We start from the raw sequence: 16,687 nt of genomic DNA on the forward strand, positions 1-16,687 counted from the left end.
TTTTGGTGTAGTCCATTCATTAAAGATTGCTGAAACTAACTCTACATTTGCTAAGGCATTAGTGCTGTCAAACGATTAAATCGCGATTAATCCCATCCAAAATAAAAGTTTTTGTTTATATAATATATGTATGTGTGCTATGTATATTTATTATGTATATATTAATACACACACATGCATGTATATATTTCAGAAAAATAGGTTAGGTTTATTTATTAAAATATATTCATTTGTTATATAAACTATATGAGTATAAATATAGACATGTAAATATTTTCTAAATATATACTGTATGTGTGTGTGTATTTAAATATACATAGTACACACACACATATATTACATAAACAAAAACTTTTATTTTGTATGCGATTAATTGCGATTAATCGTTTGACAGCACTAAAAAGCATACAGTCTTGTTACAGCAAGGTTTCTCCTTTACTTCCTGGTGCTTATAAAGGTTTGTTTTCACTTCTCTTATTTTCACAGATGGTTTCTGGCCTGAGCATCCTTTACTCCACAAGAGAGCTTTGATAAAAGTCACATTAACTCACTTGAAGTAGTAGGCAAGTTTTTCATAGGTTTGGCATAACTGTCTTAAAGCTGACTTTGTCTCTTATCAGTAAATTCACAACAGTTCAAGAGTAAGTACAATTAAAGTGAAGCCATAAAGCTTTATGATTTTACCATATCACAGGCCAATGGCTTTATCTGTCAAACACAGGACATTCAATAAATTCATCTTTCTGAGAAGTGCACTCATTGACTGGTAAACTACAGTGAGATGTTTTTTGTTTTTTTTTAGCATGATAATATTAAAACTGGGAGATTGTCAAATGGACATTCTGTCACATTTGTAAAAGAAAGCTTTGCTTAACCCTGGTGGATGCAGGCATTTTGAGAGGCTGGGGGAGGCTTATTCTTAAGAATACAATTTCTTTATAGACATTTATGGTTTCATAAAAAAATCTTTAACAGTCATGGAACCTTTCCATTGTACAAATAGGGAAAAAGTTATTTAAATGTTTTTCACACTAAGAACATTCGTTTAAGAGCTTTTCACTGAAAGGTTCTTTAAGGAACCCAAAATGATTCTTCTGTGGGCCTAGCATCGCTGACAAAACCCCCTTTAATTTTCAAAAGTGCAAGAGGGCCCAATTTCTGAGAGAAAAAAAAATATATGTATATATATATATATATAGATATATATATATATATCTATATATATCTATATAATATATATATATATATATATATATATATATATATATATATATATATATATATATATATATATATATATATATATATATATATATATAGATAGATAGATAGATAGATAGATAGATAGATAGATAGATAGATAGATAGATATTGAAAGGACGTCCCTGCAAATACTATGTCAAGTGTCTGGCATCGACTCACCATCTTTAGCACAAGACAGCCTGCCATAAGAAGGCCAATGACCATGAGGTACTGTGTGTTGATATCTGTTACATGTTATAATAAAGCAGTTGTCTCTGAGGTATTTTCCAGCCCTTTTAGGGGATGAAATGGGTACTAATGTTGGTAATTCAGTTTCCTAGGTTACACAGTTGTTTTCTTCTAATTACTCCAGTGATGCAATCAGCAACTTTGGAAACTACACCCATTTCCAGTGAATTATGCTGACTCATAAAGTGACAGTAAGCCCTATAAAAAATATCCAAATAGGTATATTTGACTTTGTAACATAAAATCAACAAGAGAAAAAAAAATGTAAATGCATATTAAACATGGCCAAGCCTTTGGGGTTAGGATTTAGGGGTAGCCTATAGGTAAAATATTACCAGATTTATCACAACAAAAATCATAACTAATCATCATAGTGCCGAAAAGTTTCATAATTCATACAAAGAGCTTTATTTTCTGTAGTAGTGAAAAATAAACCCATGCGCTGGATGCGTCCAACATCAGATTTGCAGCGTGCTTCAGCGCTGCAGGCTCCCTTTAAATAAACTCCGCCCCGAAATCAGTCGATCAAATTCGGCATCGCACTTCTGAGCCCTCAGCCAATCACGTTCGTCCGGGGCTGGTCTTAGGATGGTGGTCCGGGAAGACGTCATCCAATAGAATCGCGAGCTCCTCGGACAAAAGGGATGCGACAGTCATTGCTTACCCTGCGAGCCGCCCATTATTCATGTTCATTCACTAGAGATTTAAGGAGACACGACAGTAGATAACGGAACGCGAACTAAGACCTAACGGTCTCGCGGCTGATGTCTTTTAAAAACACAAAAACGCCCGCTTAGTCCTACAGTCTGTTCCAGTGGCTTCGTCAGCGCATTTTTAGTGTTTGTAAGACAAGTTTGTATATTTTAACCCCGCATATATCCAAATGAAACCCTTCATGTAAGTTACTATATTAATACATTAAATGCACCGCTAGAGTGTTTGGGATTAGGCTAGATACGAAGTTGTACAGTTTAACAACGAAACATTGTAACGTTCTGCAGGTTTGCTGTTAGTAGAACACTTGTTTGTGTTTGTCTTCGCCTGTAGGTTGCTAAGCAGCATATTTATTTTGTGGTTCTGACATGCACGCACATAAATCCGTTTTGAAAACCCCTTTAATTTGTGACCTCAGCTCAGAGGGCGGTTTAACACGCCCCTCTGTCCAAAAACGGGTTCTCTTTCTTGACTGCCTTATTTGATCCAGTGAGGGAGGAGGAGAAGACCTCCGGTCCTCTGCGTTTAGAGCCGATAGTCTCTTATCTCAGCATCCGAGAAACACTCCTGTTAGTCGCACATCACCGGGACCGTGTGCGCGGACTCCCCAAAGATAGATAGATAGAAAGGGGAAACGATTCTGGCTTCGAGACTATCGGAAAAACGGAGAAATAGTACCGGGAGCTTCTCGAGTAGAAGTTCGGAACAAGAGAAAAACAGATAGATAGAAAGAAAGAATAGTATTATTTTTTCCCCCTACAAGTCAGTTTGAAAGATAATAAAAAAAAATGACTAGAAGATCTTGTGCCATTTACGCCACCGGAATCGTGTGCGCTCACTTGCTTATTTTGGGAATCGCCCTTCTGGTGGCTCAAGTCTTCCAAACTATGATTCAAGAACGGATAAAAAAGGTAAGTCTTTTCTAAAGTGTTCAGTTCTACGAACAGCGCGTGTTCCGTTAGAAACCGGCTTTTAAAGTGATTCCGGGCTGCTGCTGTTGTGCTACACGAGGCTGCTGTGTTGAGCATCACGCGGAGCTGCTAATGTCACTTGATGTAAGCTTTGCGAAATCATGCAACAAACAAGCCTAATAATGTCATATCAATCTCTTGACTGGTTCTGTACGTGGGAGACGAGTTCATGTTCTTCTTCGCGGTGAGAGCCAGACTACACAATTTCATGTTATGTACGCTCAAAACCTGTCTTTTGGCCGTTTAATGCCCCCTCTTCAGTGTGTAGGTGGTCATGATATTAAATTACCGTGATGTAAATGTGTGTTTGTTAGTAACCCTGATTAAAGTGGGCTGCTCGCTGTCTGTGACCACGAAGCCTATCATCATATTGCGGAAAAGACCTTTTCCCCTCGTCTCTCTCTCTCTCTCTCTCTCTCTCTCTCTCTCTCTCTCTCTCTCTCTCTCTCTCTCTCTCTCTCTCTCTAATCCACCTCAGCAGTGGTGCTGTCTGTGTGTCTATGAATGAAATGTTTTCCCGTTGCAAAATACTGGAGGAGTGAATCCCTGTTTTTTAATGTAACGGGGAAGGTTGTTCATTCACACATAGCATGTTCATGGCAGGGGGTTGTGGTGTGCTGTATGTGTGGCTGTGGGGGAGGGTCTCCATCGGTTCTGACCTCCACCCTCAGTATTTTTAACCAAGTGTAGTATTCCGTTTTCAATGTATTCCTTTAACCTGGAATTCATCTGTTGGTGTTTGTGGCGGTCTGTGGGTGAAGTCAAATTCGCTGGAAATGTTTTGCCCTTCACTGACAGTTGATTCAGACCTTCATGATAAACTGTTTCACCTTTAATATTCAGCCAGTCATGTCTGGCACTCAAACATCTCACATGTTCTCTAGACAAAACAACTTTTTCAAGCCCTCAGGTGATGTGTGTGTGTTTTTTGAGTAGGCCTAGGGCGTGGAGTGGGTGGCATGTTTCAGGAGTTTCTACATGTGAAGTAGTATGTAGCTCTGAGGCAGTTTTTCTAAAGAGTGTTTCATCTCTTTTGACAGCTAAAACTTCCTTTTAGCTCAGGTTAAGATACAGGCTTTGACATAATGTATTCATTACTTGCTGTGAATTAATGTTTACATTTAATTAATTAAAATATGCCTTTCTTGGCAGTGTAAGGACTTTGGTACAACATGTTCAGTCATGTAAAAAAAACATTTCCACTTGCTGCTGCCATCATAAGTAGAAGACCGTATCTGCTTTACTGGCATTTTGTAATGTTAATTACTACCACGTAAAGGACAAATGATCTCATTGTCTAAATACAAACATTTATTGTTTTTCTTACCTTGGCTGTAGTTGCTGGTTCAAGGCTTTGAACATTTTAACTAGTTTGATGTCCATTGGGACCTTCAGAGATCTCTCTTCTCAAGGTTGCTGAGCACAGCTGCTGTGTGTGGAGGTTGCTGCAGTAGTTTGTTTTCTGTAATCATTTTTTTAATCATTCGTAGTAATATTCAAACTGGACTCCAAAGAATAGTTGTAAGAAAATCTGTAAAGAATGTAATCATGTACACTACCATTCAAAAGTTTGAGGTCAGCGAGATTACTTTTACATCATGACAAAATAATTATTTTTCAAACAAACTTTCTATTCATCAAAGAAGCATGAAAAACAGTTTCATGACTTCCACAAAAATATATTAAGCAGCACCACAGTTTTCAACATAGATAATAATAAGACATCTGCAGCAAATCAGCATATTAGAATGATTTCTGAAGGATCACGTGACACTGAAGACTGGAGCAAAGGCTGCTGAAATTTAGTTTTGTCATCACATCACAGTTTTTAAAATATGATATAATTTCACAATATTACTGTATAGCCTTTTTAATGAAATAAAGGCAGCTTTGAAGAGCATTAGAGACTTAAACATCAAAAAATCTTACCTACCCCAGCTTGGCGTGTACTTATTAAGGTGTGGTCTGGTGGTTTTAGCCGATTAAACTTTAACTGCTGTCTATAAGCTAAAATGCATTGCTTCTAAGAACAAAATCCTCCATTTTTAACCAGGTGTAATTAACAATTTAAAATTTAGCAGGAATTAAAGAAAATATGCCCTGACAAACCTCCTGAAAAAACCATGAAAGATTAAAAAAGAGAGTCAGGGAGTGACGCAACATAATCTTACTTTAAAGAAAAGCTTTATTCTGATTTCGCTACACATGATTGAACGAGTTGAATAGCTGTAGATTTTCTTTACCGGTACTTTACTTTGTGGTAAAGCACAGGGTTACTCCTAATGACAGAGATCCCATTCAGAGCTTACATGTGAAAAAAGAAAAAACTCTGTTCAAAAGACTGGTGTACTTTTAAATGATATGACCTGTTTGAACAAAGGCACCTTTATGTTATTCTTTGGGTCATAACAAATGAATGTGCAGTTTGTCATGAATTGACTGGTGATTTTCAGATCATGACAGAAATCTCATGTAAGAATGATTGATTTTAAAACAAACAAACTACTTTTTTCAATGCAAGGTGCTTCTTTAACCATCTGTCCAGTGATTCTAGCAAATCACTTTCCTGAAAGGACCTTCAGACGCTGAAGGTCCAGTGAAGGAGGCTGTGATGTTTGTTGTTTTGAAGCGGCTGCTCTGCTACACTGCTGAAGTCATGGCTTTTGATGAGAGATAGCGTTATCTGCATTCTGCAGATAAACCTTCTGGTTGTTATGAGTTTGTCACGAGTCACCCTTTGGAGACTCGTTTTGTCTATTACTACACAATTTTGTGCTGTCACGTAGCCATTAATGACGTTATTCTGAAAGTAGTTTGTCATTTCAAAATAAACCTTGTTCCTCCTTTTGAGTTCAGATCATGACACTCAAGAAGTGAGAAGCGTGACTGCTGATCTGCTTTCTGATGGAAAATTGCTCTTGTGTGTCGTGGATGGCTGATGTTGATGTTTTTCTTCCTCTTCTGTAATTCTGAATCAGCTCGACTGTCTGCTGAGGTCTTTCCTCTTTTTTTTCCTCATCCCAGCACTCGCTTTACTTCATGTCTGCAGTATTTCTGTTATAGCAGGTCATTGACACTTCACCTGAAACTTTTACTTTAGTCAGCATTCAGCTTTTGTGTTCTTTCTTCCCTAAATTATAGTGGAACTCAACTTAAACATTGAGTTTAACCTCTTTAAACAGACAGCATTTACTGGTCTTTTCATTAATAATTTATTATATTATTATTATTATTATCTCTCTCTTGACCGCTGACTCTGTTTCATTCACAGGAGATCACACTGGCTGAGAACAGTAGAGTATTGGACGGCTGGATAAATCCACCACCACCTGTGTACATGCAGTATTTCTTCTTCAATGTTACCAATCCAGATGAGTTTTTGGCTGGGAAGGAAAAGCCCAAAGTCACTCAGATAGGACCATATACCTACAGGTGATTTACCAGTCTTTAAACATACTCAATATTCAGATATTCATGTTCACTTTCAAGATTCTGGGCCACCTGAAGTGTTTTATTTTCTAAATGATATACTGTCTGTTGTCATTGACAACAAGTTTGGCACACAAGTCTAGAAATGACTCACTCTTTTAGTAGAAAACAGGAAATATTTACCTACCCACTTCAAACTAAATGTCAAATACTTGAAAAAACGTTTTTTACATTAAATTTACATGCATTAAAAAAAAAAATGAATCTCTTCCGTGAGCATCTAAGTGCCTCCTCATAATAATAATAATAATAATAAAAATTAAAAATTCTATGCATTCACTTTTTCTGTTCTCTTATCATCATCATCCTAGCTTTTTACTATTTTGAACGATAACTGAAACCTTGTATAACAGGCGCTTTCTCATGTTTATTGCCATCTTATGATAAATCACTTGTTGTTTTCCTCAAATGTAAGTTGCTTTGGATAAAAGTGTCTGCCAAATGAATAAATGTAAAAAAATCAAAAGTGACAGTAAAGACATGAATAATGATAGAAAAGATTCCTATTTCAAATAAATGCTGTTTATTGACCGTTCTATGAAAGAATCCTGGAAACAAACTTTCATTGTGTTAAGCAGCGAAACTCTTTTCTGCATTGATGATAATAAGAAATGTTTGTTGAGCACCAATTCAGCATATTAGCATGATTTCTGAAGGATCATGTGACACTGAAGACTGGAGTTATGGCTGCTGAAAATTCAATTTAGCCATCAGAGAAATTAATTACATTTAAATATATATTAAAATAGTAAACTGTTATTTTAAATTGTAGAATTTTACAGTATTACTGTTTTACTGTAATTTTGATCAAATATATGCAGGCTTGGTGAGCATAAGAGATTTTGATTGTAAATTGAATAAAATGCTTCTTTCTGTTATCAGGGAATATCGACCAAGGGAAAATGTCACTTTCCTAGAGAATGGGACAAAAATCTTTGCCACGAATCCCAAAAGCTTTGTGTTTCTCCGCGACATGTCAGTGGGCGATCCTGAGGTTGACCGTCTGACAACAGTTAACATTCCATTCATTGTAAGAAGGGTTTTGTCATTGGCACTGAAGCACTTAGCATTTAAATTTAGTCTGCCCATAGCACTTGTTTAACTGATTTAACTGATCCAAATGCAAAGAATTTGCTCTGAATTCTTTCCCTCTTGTTTCAGGCCGTGATGAACGAGTTAAACTCCTACTCCTTCTTTCTGAGGTCGTTTGTATCTTTGTGGATGAGATCCTTGGGCGTCGAGGTGTTTATGAATCGTACAGTTCATGAGGTCCTGTGGGGTTTTAAAGATCCACTGCTGTCCAAAATCCATACCATGAGTCCAGAAGTGGATGAGCATTTCGGCCTTATGTACAATGTGAGAATCTGCAGTTTTGTCATATTCAGTGCTTTAGTCAGTCTAAATGGAACATATATTAGTGCAACCAACACAAAGTAGCACACACAACCTCTAAAGCACATAACCGATTAGAACAGAATAGGCAAATGACGTTATCATGACCCTGTCTGTCATAGACTGCAGATGTTGACCAGTGTATCAGGCTTGACACAGTGGCCTGGTTTACTCTAATGGGTTTTAGACTTTCTTCAGGGATTATATATGTATTAGATTTAGGACAGATATTAAATATCTGCAGTTTGTGCAATAGTAGGTATAATGTCAGTGCCTCGAACCAGCAAGTTACATTATTAAAACCTTTAGTCTTTCACTCTGCATTCAAATCATGGCCGTCAAACAACCTACTTTCCTACTTTCTGATGACTTTCCAGTCATTTTTACCCTTATGTGACTTGTGTGATTATTTTCTGCTAATGGTTGTAACATTATACTAAATACAATTTATGTTCTGACTACAGAAAAATGGAACCCATGAGGGTGAATTTGTCTTCCACACTGGAGAGAAGAACTACATGGACTATGGCAAGATTGACACGTGGAATGGCATCAGGTATCTCAATGCTTGTGTAATCTGCATTGCCTAACTGACATAGTGACAATTCTTAGGAAACTGGGATAAACACAGCATGCCTGCATTAGATGCTAGACGAGTCAATAGTATAAAGTCTAAGAAAAAAGCTCCTGTGCATCTTGGTTACCCCATATCTTGATTTAAATGGACTCATATCCCAATAAATACAATTTCAAATCACTTTGCAGATATATACAACGAGCCAAAAGTTTGGAATAATTGCGAATTTTCGACCTGTAGTGTATATTTTTGGAATAGAATAATGTAGAAAAATACATAAACTTTCCTTTTCCATTCTAACCTGTGGCAGAAACAATGGTCTCATCTATTCATTTTCTTATTAACAGTCAGATGAACTGGTGGTCGTCTAACCAGAGCAATATGATCAATGGTACAGATGGCAGTGTCTTCCACACCTTCCTGTCCAGGAAAGAGCTCCTCTACATATTTGCTGCTGATCTGTGCCGGTAAGCAACATGTTTTAACACTAACAAGGTACTTGGTTACTTGTACATGGTTACTTATGTTCTTTATTACATGCAGATCCATTCATTTGGGTTACGTGGCTGACACAGAGGTGAAGGGCATCCCTGCCTTCCGCTTCGCCCCTCCTTCAGATGTACTGGCTCCCCCAGATGAGAACCCCAGTAACGCTGGCTTCTGCGTGCCTGCTGGAGATTGTCTAGGAAAAGGAGTCCTCAAAGTCAGCGTCTGTCGGCAAGGTAAGCCTGTTCTGGGTCACACCGCACCTTAGCTTCAGGGCCGTTGTGTTTGCTGGAGCAGGTTTTTAGTGGGAAAGATGTGGGATGTTTTCAGAAGAAGTCATTTCCTTGAATTGCATAGGGAAAATAGGGCAAATTTTTAAATAAGGCAATTTGTTTAACAAGGTAGAGCAATCTAAGTGTGCTAAAGGTTTTGGTGGCCTGAATAACTGGTCCAGACTGACATATAACCAAAGCAAATCAAGCATGTGCATTTAGTATTGAATTTTAGGCTTTCCCATTACTGATAGCTGGCCTCGTAACCCGAGTTCAAGTTATATCAGTCTGCTTTTGTTTGCTCACTCTTGAACTATGAAAGGGAAATCAGAGTTCAGCGCTTAATGAATAACGTTTAGTGCAGTTTTATGACTCGAGCACTTGATTTGCTGTAGGTGTCCTCAGACAGATTACTCTATCTCAGCCTCTATTGTTTCCGCCATAAACTAGTAGGCTTATATTATTACTGAACAGAAGTAAACTCTCACTTTTATCATGTGAGGCTCATAATAGGAAACAGCTGTTGAATTTTGCACATATTTTGATTAGTCAACATTCCTAGAAGGGTTCATGACAGTTCATTAATGGTTATATTTAAAGTGTTATTAAGGAACGGGATACAGGATATAAATCAGCGATGTGTTACATATTATTCTTAGCTAACGATTGTCGAAGCACCTAGTAGTAGTATTTTGTGTTCTTGGTGGGTGTTCAGGTACTAGCTGTCTTATTGTTGAGTATGTGCTTAAAAAAAAAGGGAAGTTTAATTTTCTGTTAGTGTGCATAAAAAACCCAAAAGTCCCAAAAAATGCCTCATGGGCGTTATTTCAGATAATGGAAAATGTCAAGAAACATAAGAAGTAAAATCTAAAAACTGTAAATTTGAAGTGTGAACAGTCACCTGCTCCAGTGATGCTGGAGTGATGATCATTTACACGTATTTATGACTTACAAACATAAGCATTTATATTTGGAGAAATATATATACTTTACCGTTCCAAGGTTTGGGATCAGTAAGATTTCTTTTTATAGAAATTAATACTTTCATTCAGCAAGGACACATTAAATTGTTACAATGTTACAAAAGATTTCTATATTAATTAAATTTTGTTCTTTTAAACTTTCTGTTCATCAAAGAATCCTGGAACAAAATGAATCACCGTTTCTGCAAAAATATCAAGCACCTCAGCTGTTTCTAATAATAATAAAATGTAAGGAAGAGTAAAGAATAGGGAATAATTTATACATTTTAAAATATATTTAAATAGAAAATATGCCATCATATGCCATCATTTATAAGTATATGAATTTATAGCTGTCGTGGAGTTATGTTATAGCTATAAAATGTAATGATAATAACACATTTGTTGTAAATTAAAAATATAAATCTTATTTTTCTGTCACATTTTAAAAAAAAAAATTGTATTTATTTATTTATTTTTTTTTTTTTTGTGGCATGGCCAGGTAAAAATCTGAACTACTGGCCTGGTTGTACAAGCATAAAAAAAATCCTGAGGCTTGACATAACTTTTAATCTTCTTCATTATCTTTATGACCAGACATTATAAATGCCATAGCTGATAAACAAGTTATAAAGAATTATTTCATATTCTTAGAGCTTTCCTAGATGGGTACTCTACACGTGAGTGTCCACTAATCTGAATTAAGTAACAGCAACTAATTCCCTCTTCACTTTACAGGTGCACCCATTGTTGTGTCATTCCCTCATTTCTACCAAGCCGATGAGAGGTACATCAGTGCCATTGATGGAATGAATCCAAATGCGGAAGAACATGAAACGTATCTCGACATCAACCCGGTAAGCAGTGCATATTTTTTGTGGTTTTTACTGTTTTACAGCGACAGCACTGACCTGTTAGGGCTCTTGTGGTTTATAATCTGAAAGTTGTATACACCCGTACTTACCATAACAGGAAAAAATAAGGTGATTCACTCTGGTAACCACAAGTGAATGTGAAACCACACCTAACTAACTCTACCTAGAATCCCAGCGATCGTTTCTGTAGCATGTCGTGATGGAACATTTACTCATTAAGTTGCTGTTTGATGGACTCATCCACACGTTGTTTCGAGTGGAACAGATCAAAGAGACTGTGTAATGTGGTGAACATTGGTTGACTTTTAATATTAAATTGGCCCTTTGCCTCTTTTCTGCAGACCACGGGGGTTCCCATCCGTGCCTGTAAGAGAGCTCAGCTCAATGTCATACTGAAGAGAGTCCCTGGCTTTCCGTGAGTAAAATTGCCTCACGAAAACTATTAAAGAATGTTCTGGAATAAAAAAAAAAATAAAATAAAAAAGCTAATGAGACTTCCATTTTTTCCTTTTCAGCAAAACAAAATTCCTGAATGAGACAATTTTCCCCATCATGTTTGTCAACGAGGTGAGCTTTCATGTCATCCTTGCTGCCTTCAGAATATCAAGTTTTCTGTTCAAAAAGGTAATTTGTTTTCTGCGGCATTTCTGCTGAATTTTCAGACTGCTACTATCGATGATGGGTCTGCAGCACAGATGAGGACGCTTCTGCTGATTGTAACAGTGGTGTCCAACTTCCCAGTCATCATTGTGGGACTGGGGGTCATTTTACTTGTGGTCCTGATCTTCCTCGTCTGCAGGAACCGCCAGAGAAAGGTAAAAAAATTACGACCTCATCAGCTTATATATTGCCTAATTAAGAGTAGGAATGTCATTTGTAGCTCAACAATACCTTTCCGTGGAATGATATTAATGGAGTAACAGTTAATATTCTCTAGAAATGCCAGTATGGAAATGCCTTTAATATCCCATCCCATCAAACCTTACACACCCAAGTCAATTAAACACGTCACTCACCTGACGGCACTAACCCTAGCTTTAATACCCACGCATGCACCTGCATGAGGGAATGCATGTGCTCTAGTGAATGTATTACTTTATGAGATGTGTTCAGTTTTGCTTTGCAATATACAGTAATTATCAGTTGAGTTGGTCAACCATTGTTATGGTTCAGTGGGAAAAACATTGGTTTTGCACATTTATATACTAATTTCAAAAGTTCCTTTATAGAATTTATCACTTGAGATCTACCAGTGATGCATAATGCTGTTATGCTTTCATTTCCAGTAACATTTTTCCTCCCCTTTTTTTGTTCCAATTCAGAATGAAGTAAAACGTATTGATTTTACTGAAGCTTTTCATTCTTTTGCTGTAAGTCTTCATTTTCCCTTATACACACATTTTGCTTTCATTTTGTTCAAATTTGCTTGTTGTATCATTGTATTTGGTTATTTTGAGCATTATGAGTGACCATTTAAGTTACAAGTTTTCATATGAATACCTTGTTTGTTGTTTTTAAAAAACTTCTATTTCTGGAAGTCATGTTCGTTGCTTTTGCTGCATGGTGATTGTAATGTACATCTGCAGTCTCTCACAGCATTAGAGTAGATGTTTAGCTACATAGTCCATAGTGGTACGTGGTTAAATGTTGACATCCACATGTTTTTACCAATGCACACGCTAATGGTCCTGCATGTTCTGTACAGACGGCGAAAGACGAAACGGCTTATACTCAAGTGAGCAACCAAGCGGAGGATTCACCAGAGAACCGCAACAATCAGCCTTTGAGGAACGGATCTTATATCGCCATGTCACCAGTAGAGGTGCAGAAGTGTTGATGAAGATGACTGGTGGAGTCTCACCTGTGGACATCACGTCTATCCTCCTCACCCTTTTTATATGTTAGTTTTCACCGTGCGACTTGTCTTCGGTGGCCAGTCCCCGCACGCTCACCAGTTTGCCAAGGGTCACTTATTGGACTCGTGACTTCTTTGTTTCCTTGAGCATGGCCTTTCAATCTGCCATATCTTCAATCAAAACGTATGTAAGCTCAAAGCACCCACTTCAGTTTCAAACCACCATCTCTGGGTTTCCAGAGGCATCTGTTGCCTAGTCCTAAGAGGCCTAAAACACACTATCTTGCCTTTTGAAAATACATATATGCATTGCATGCTCACAGAATCCATAGTTCCTGAAGGGTCATAAACCCTTTCAGCATGAGAGAGCGAGAAAGGTTCACAGCCTTTGCTTTTAAGGTGTTTCAGATCTCTTCCCACACTACTGTATACAGGTCTACACAGGCAGACCTTGAACTAACACGGCTCTTCATACGTCAAACCTTTGAGAATGAATGGATATCGGTTTACCTCCTCTAAGAGTATTGGAGAGCTAAAAGATCTAATATGCTAACAAAAAACTGGTTCTTATCCAGAACGTGTGTGTGTGTGTGTGTGTGTGTGTGTGAGAGAGAGAGAGAGAGAGATTGTATATACCAGTATGTGTGTGTGTAATTATATGTGTGTGTGCTTCTGCAGGCATGTCAATGCTTGCATGTTTTTGTCACACTGTGGTGAACTGCTCTGGTGGGTCACCGTCCACCGATTTGCACGATGCAGTGTGTCAACAAGTGGAAACTTGTGACTTCAGCGGTTCTCTCCATTTCACAGTATCCGAGTCACATTTATTCTGATGCCAGAAACATTTCAGTAATGATGGCTGTTAAAAGAGGTCAGACAGTCTCCTTTAAAGCACTGTATTACAGAAATCATATTAGCTTTTACCATTTGTAACACATGTAGAACACTTACAAGTGAGACTTGAATTTTTCTGCCTTACAAATACTTACGAACACAGTGTGATTCTACTGCATGGCAGGTATACGGTGGAACTAGTCGAAATGTCAGACAAATGTCAGCGAATCAGTGGCGACTACAGGGAACTACATCCCTCCCTTTTCACGGCAAAACACAACCTATTCTGTAATCTCAAGAGCACAACTACAGTCCACTGAACCCACAGTCTAATCAGAGCGGAAGGCGTTAAAGGTCAACATGTTTTTGAGGGGTTATCGGGGAAGTTTGCGCATTTTTCCTGTGCACGAACCCTCAGTGGGTGAAAGAGACTCTAGCACTTGAATCACTGCTTGTGTCTGCTGAAATTTATTAATCATTTTGCTTTTTTAGAGCCTTCTTTATTGCTAAAATATGAATCGAGGCCATATTTTAAATCAACTTGAACAGGATGTGACAAAATATCACTAAAGATGAGTCGTCACATGCATCTCGGTTTGTCCAAATGAATCTTTCTGGTTATTTGTCTGAAGTTGCCATAACCCGTGTGTGCAGTTACACTCGGTTGTTATAAAGTCGTATGTATCTGTAAATCAATCCCATTTTGGTGACACTTGATGGAATGATTGACGTTTGTTACTTTTACTTGATGTAAACCATCTGTTACTTATTGCGACCGCGGTTTTTCGTGGATTGCAGTGCACATTGTTGCATATTTGCCTGTGCCATGGAATTAGCTAATCGTGAAGATTTAGTGGAAGAATTTAAACTGGAAACACTGCGTATTTTCAGTGTCTGTCTCATGCAGCTGTATTTGAACAAAAAATTGAGGGAAAGTATTTCAAGCTTCAGTGTAATTACCTACCAGTCCATTTCAGTGGCTCTTTGAGTTTGTTGTCAGCACAAATAGTATATAAATGGCCTGAATATGGTCTTTGTTCGGCTCCGTCTGTCAAAGACCACACTGGACTATTGTGGTGAGATGTAACATGTGACTCAAGTGTGAAAGATCTATGAACCTGAGCCATTTCTATACAGTTTCCAGATTCCTTATGGTGACTTTTGCCCCTATATGCTTGACCAAAGATTACATCGGTTTGGTAGATAACTGGTTCGTTTGCTTTCCACACAGATAGCTGTAGTGCCATCGATTTCCCATTTACAAGAGCATTAGGACCTCATCGTCTACAAGGGCAAATAAAGAAAATAAACAGTTGAAAAAGTCACGAAATATTTTCCAGTGCATACTATGTGAGTTTATTATGTGATACAGCAAAGAACTTAAGATGTAAAGTGTTGCCACAGCGTGTAAAGAAACTCTCAGTATTATGTATTGACACAGCAATACAATATGTAAAAAGCAAATTTTATAATAAAGTAAAAAGGTTTTGTAATCAGACAAATATTTATGTATTCATATGTTCAATGGTATGTACATTATCTGAATTTATAAGGTCTTTTCTTTGGTCTTGTTCATTTCTGTATTTTGTAATTATTTTGTAAAATTACAAGTGGGGTCATCACATTTTTTTTCTTCAGATTTATGAAGTAGAACCAAGTGAATATTATCCTAAATTGGAGGTGGAACAATGTATGTGGTTGTAAAAACTGTTAACTTTGATGGAGAAAGGCTTGTGTTGTATCAGTGGGGTGTGAGCCTATCGTGTGTAATGATCTCCTGTTATACAACTCTCAAGCTGTCAACACACTGTTTGTCCAACTGGAATAACAAAGGGAAGGCTGAGTGTCTTTGAGTTCCACTTAGGAAGATTGCCATAGTGCCATGTCCGGTACAAGGGAAATTTCCAATTGCAATCTAACCTTTTTTTCTTAGATGAATGATGCCCTCCTTCAGGGATGAGCTTTTAGTGCCATATCATCCTTGTTTATTTCACTTGCTTTAGTAGCAACATGTTTAAGTAGTGTAGCAGTTGTTTTTTGTTGTTTTAATTCCCCCCTCGGCCTTCATTTTTCAGGGCTGGTAAATGCCCTCACAACAACTTTGAGGGTGGGTTTAAAAACACTGAACACTTCATCAAGTCCTCCTGAGATGCATTGAGTTTTTTGCTGCTGAGAATGACAATCCTTTTGTCATGTTAGGTGCAAATTCATTTCAAGTAATATTCATTATTAGTTTTGATAATTTACTCTGCACAAATCTTTTTACAATGCTTTTGTAAACATTTTTAGTGTTATTTGCAAAAAATAAAATGTTGAAATTCTTGCTAATTCTTTTGTCGTGTCTTCTTTCCTGTCCGATTCACCGACTCAATAAATATACAAAAGTTGGGGGTTTTTTTACACTATAAAAATTATTTTCAAAATGTAATTTATTTGATCAAAGTAAAAATGTTAATACTATTACTTCTATTCTACTATTACTTAGTAATAATACTATTACTTCTATTATTACTATTACTTACTGTATATATTTTCTGCAGCCATTACTAGTCACATGATCCTTCAGAAATCATTCTAATTGCTGCTCAAAAAATAAAAAATAAAAAACTATATCAATGTTTAAAACAGTTGGGCTGCTAAATATTTTGGTGAAAAGTGCTTCAATTTTTCCTGGTTCTTTTATGAATGGAAAGTTCCAAAAAGATTTATTTTAAATAGAAATCTTCTGTAACATTATGTCTTAGTGAAAAACTATGAATCAATAAATAT

At 37.0% G+C, this 16,687-nt stretch overlaps 1 protein-coding gene across 2 annotated transcripts; it reads left to right on the plus strand.

Annotated features, from left to right (window-relative positions):
* The first annotated feature begins 2,433 nt into the window (after nucleotides 1-2,433).
* Nucleotides 2,434-16,246, plus strand: LOC109087134 (lysosome membrane protein 2-like). 2 transcript variants are annotated; one of them, XM_042756703.1, is made up of 13 exons: nucleotides 2,440-3,116; nucleotides 6,448-6,608; nucleotides 7,548-7,695; nucleotides 7,827-8,021; nucleotides 8,522-8,613; nucleotides 8,982-9,101; nucleotides 9,178-9,356; nucleotides 11,093-11,211; nucleotides 11,571-11,644; nucleotides 11,745-11,796; nucleotides 11,892-12,044; nucleotides 12,552-12,599; nucleotides 12,935-16,246. In XM_042756703.1, exons 1-13 carry the CDS (start codon nucleotides 2,994-2,996, stop codon nucleotides 13,064-13,066), a joined length of 1,596 nt encoding a protein of 531 aa, XP_042612637.1. In that variant the 5' UTR covers nucleotides 2,440-2,993; the 3' UTR covers nucleotides 13,067-16,246. The 2 variants fall into 2 exon arrangements, with proteins under 2 accessions (XP_042612638.1, XP_042612637.1); XM_042756704.1 differs by lacking the exon at nucleotides 12,552-12,599 and having other exon boundaries at nucleotides 2,434-3,116.
* Nucleotides 16,247-16,687: the final 441 nt, after the last annotated feature.

This window comes from Cyprinus carpio, chromosome A5 (genome assembly GCF_018340385.1).
Source record: "Cyprinus carpio isolate SPL01 chromosome A5, ASM1834038v1, whole genome shotgun sequence".
NCBI classification, from domain to species: Eukaryota; Metazoa; Chordata; class Actinopteri; order Cypriniformes; family Cyprinidae; genus Cyprinus; species Cyprinus carpio.

What these genes read in the sequence shown, in the direction of transcription:
- LOC109087134 (XM_042756703.1), top strand. Translation starts at nt 2,994, where the DNA reads ATGACTAGAAGATCTTGTGCCATTTACGCCACCGGAATCGTGTGCGCT. An exon ending in AGTCAGCGTCTGTCGGCAAG is followed by an intron (nt 9,357 to 11,092) that starts GTAAGCCTGTTC and finishes TTCACTTTACAG; the next exon opens with GTGCACCCATTGTTGTGTCA. An exon ending in AAGCTTTTCATTCTTTTGCT is followed by an intron (nt 12,600 to 12,934) that starts GTAAGTCTTCAT and finishes TGTTCTGTACAG; the next exon opens with ACGGCGAAAGACGAAACGGC.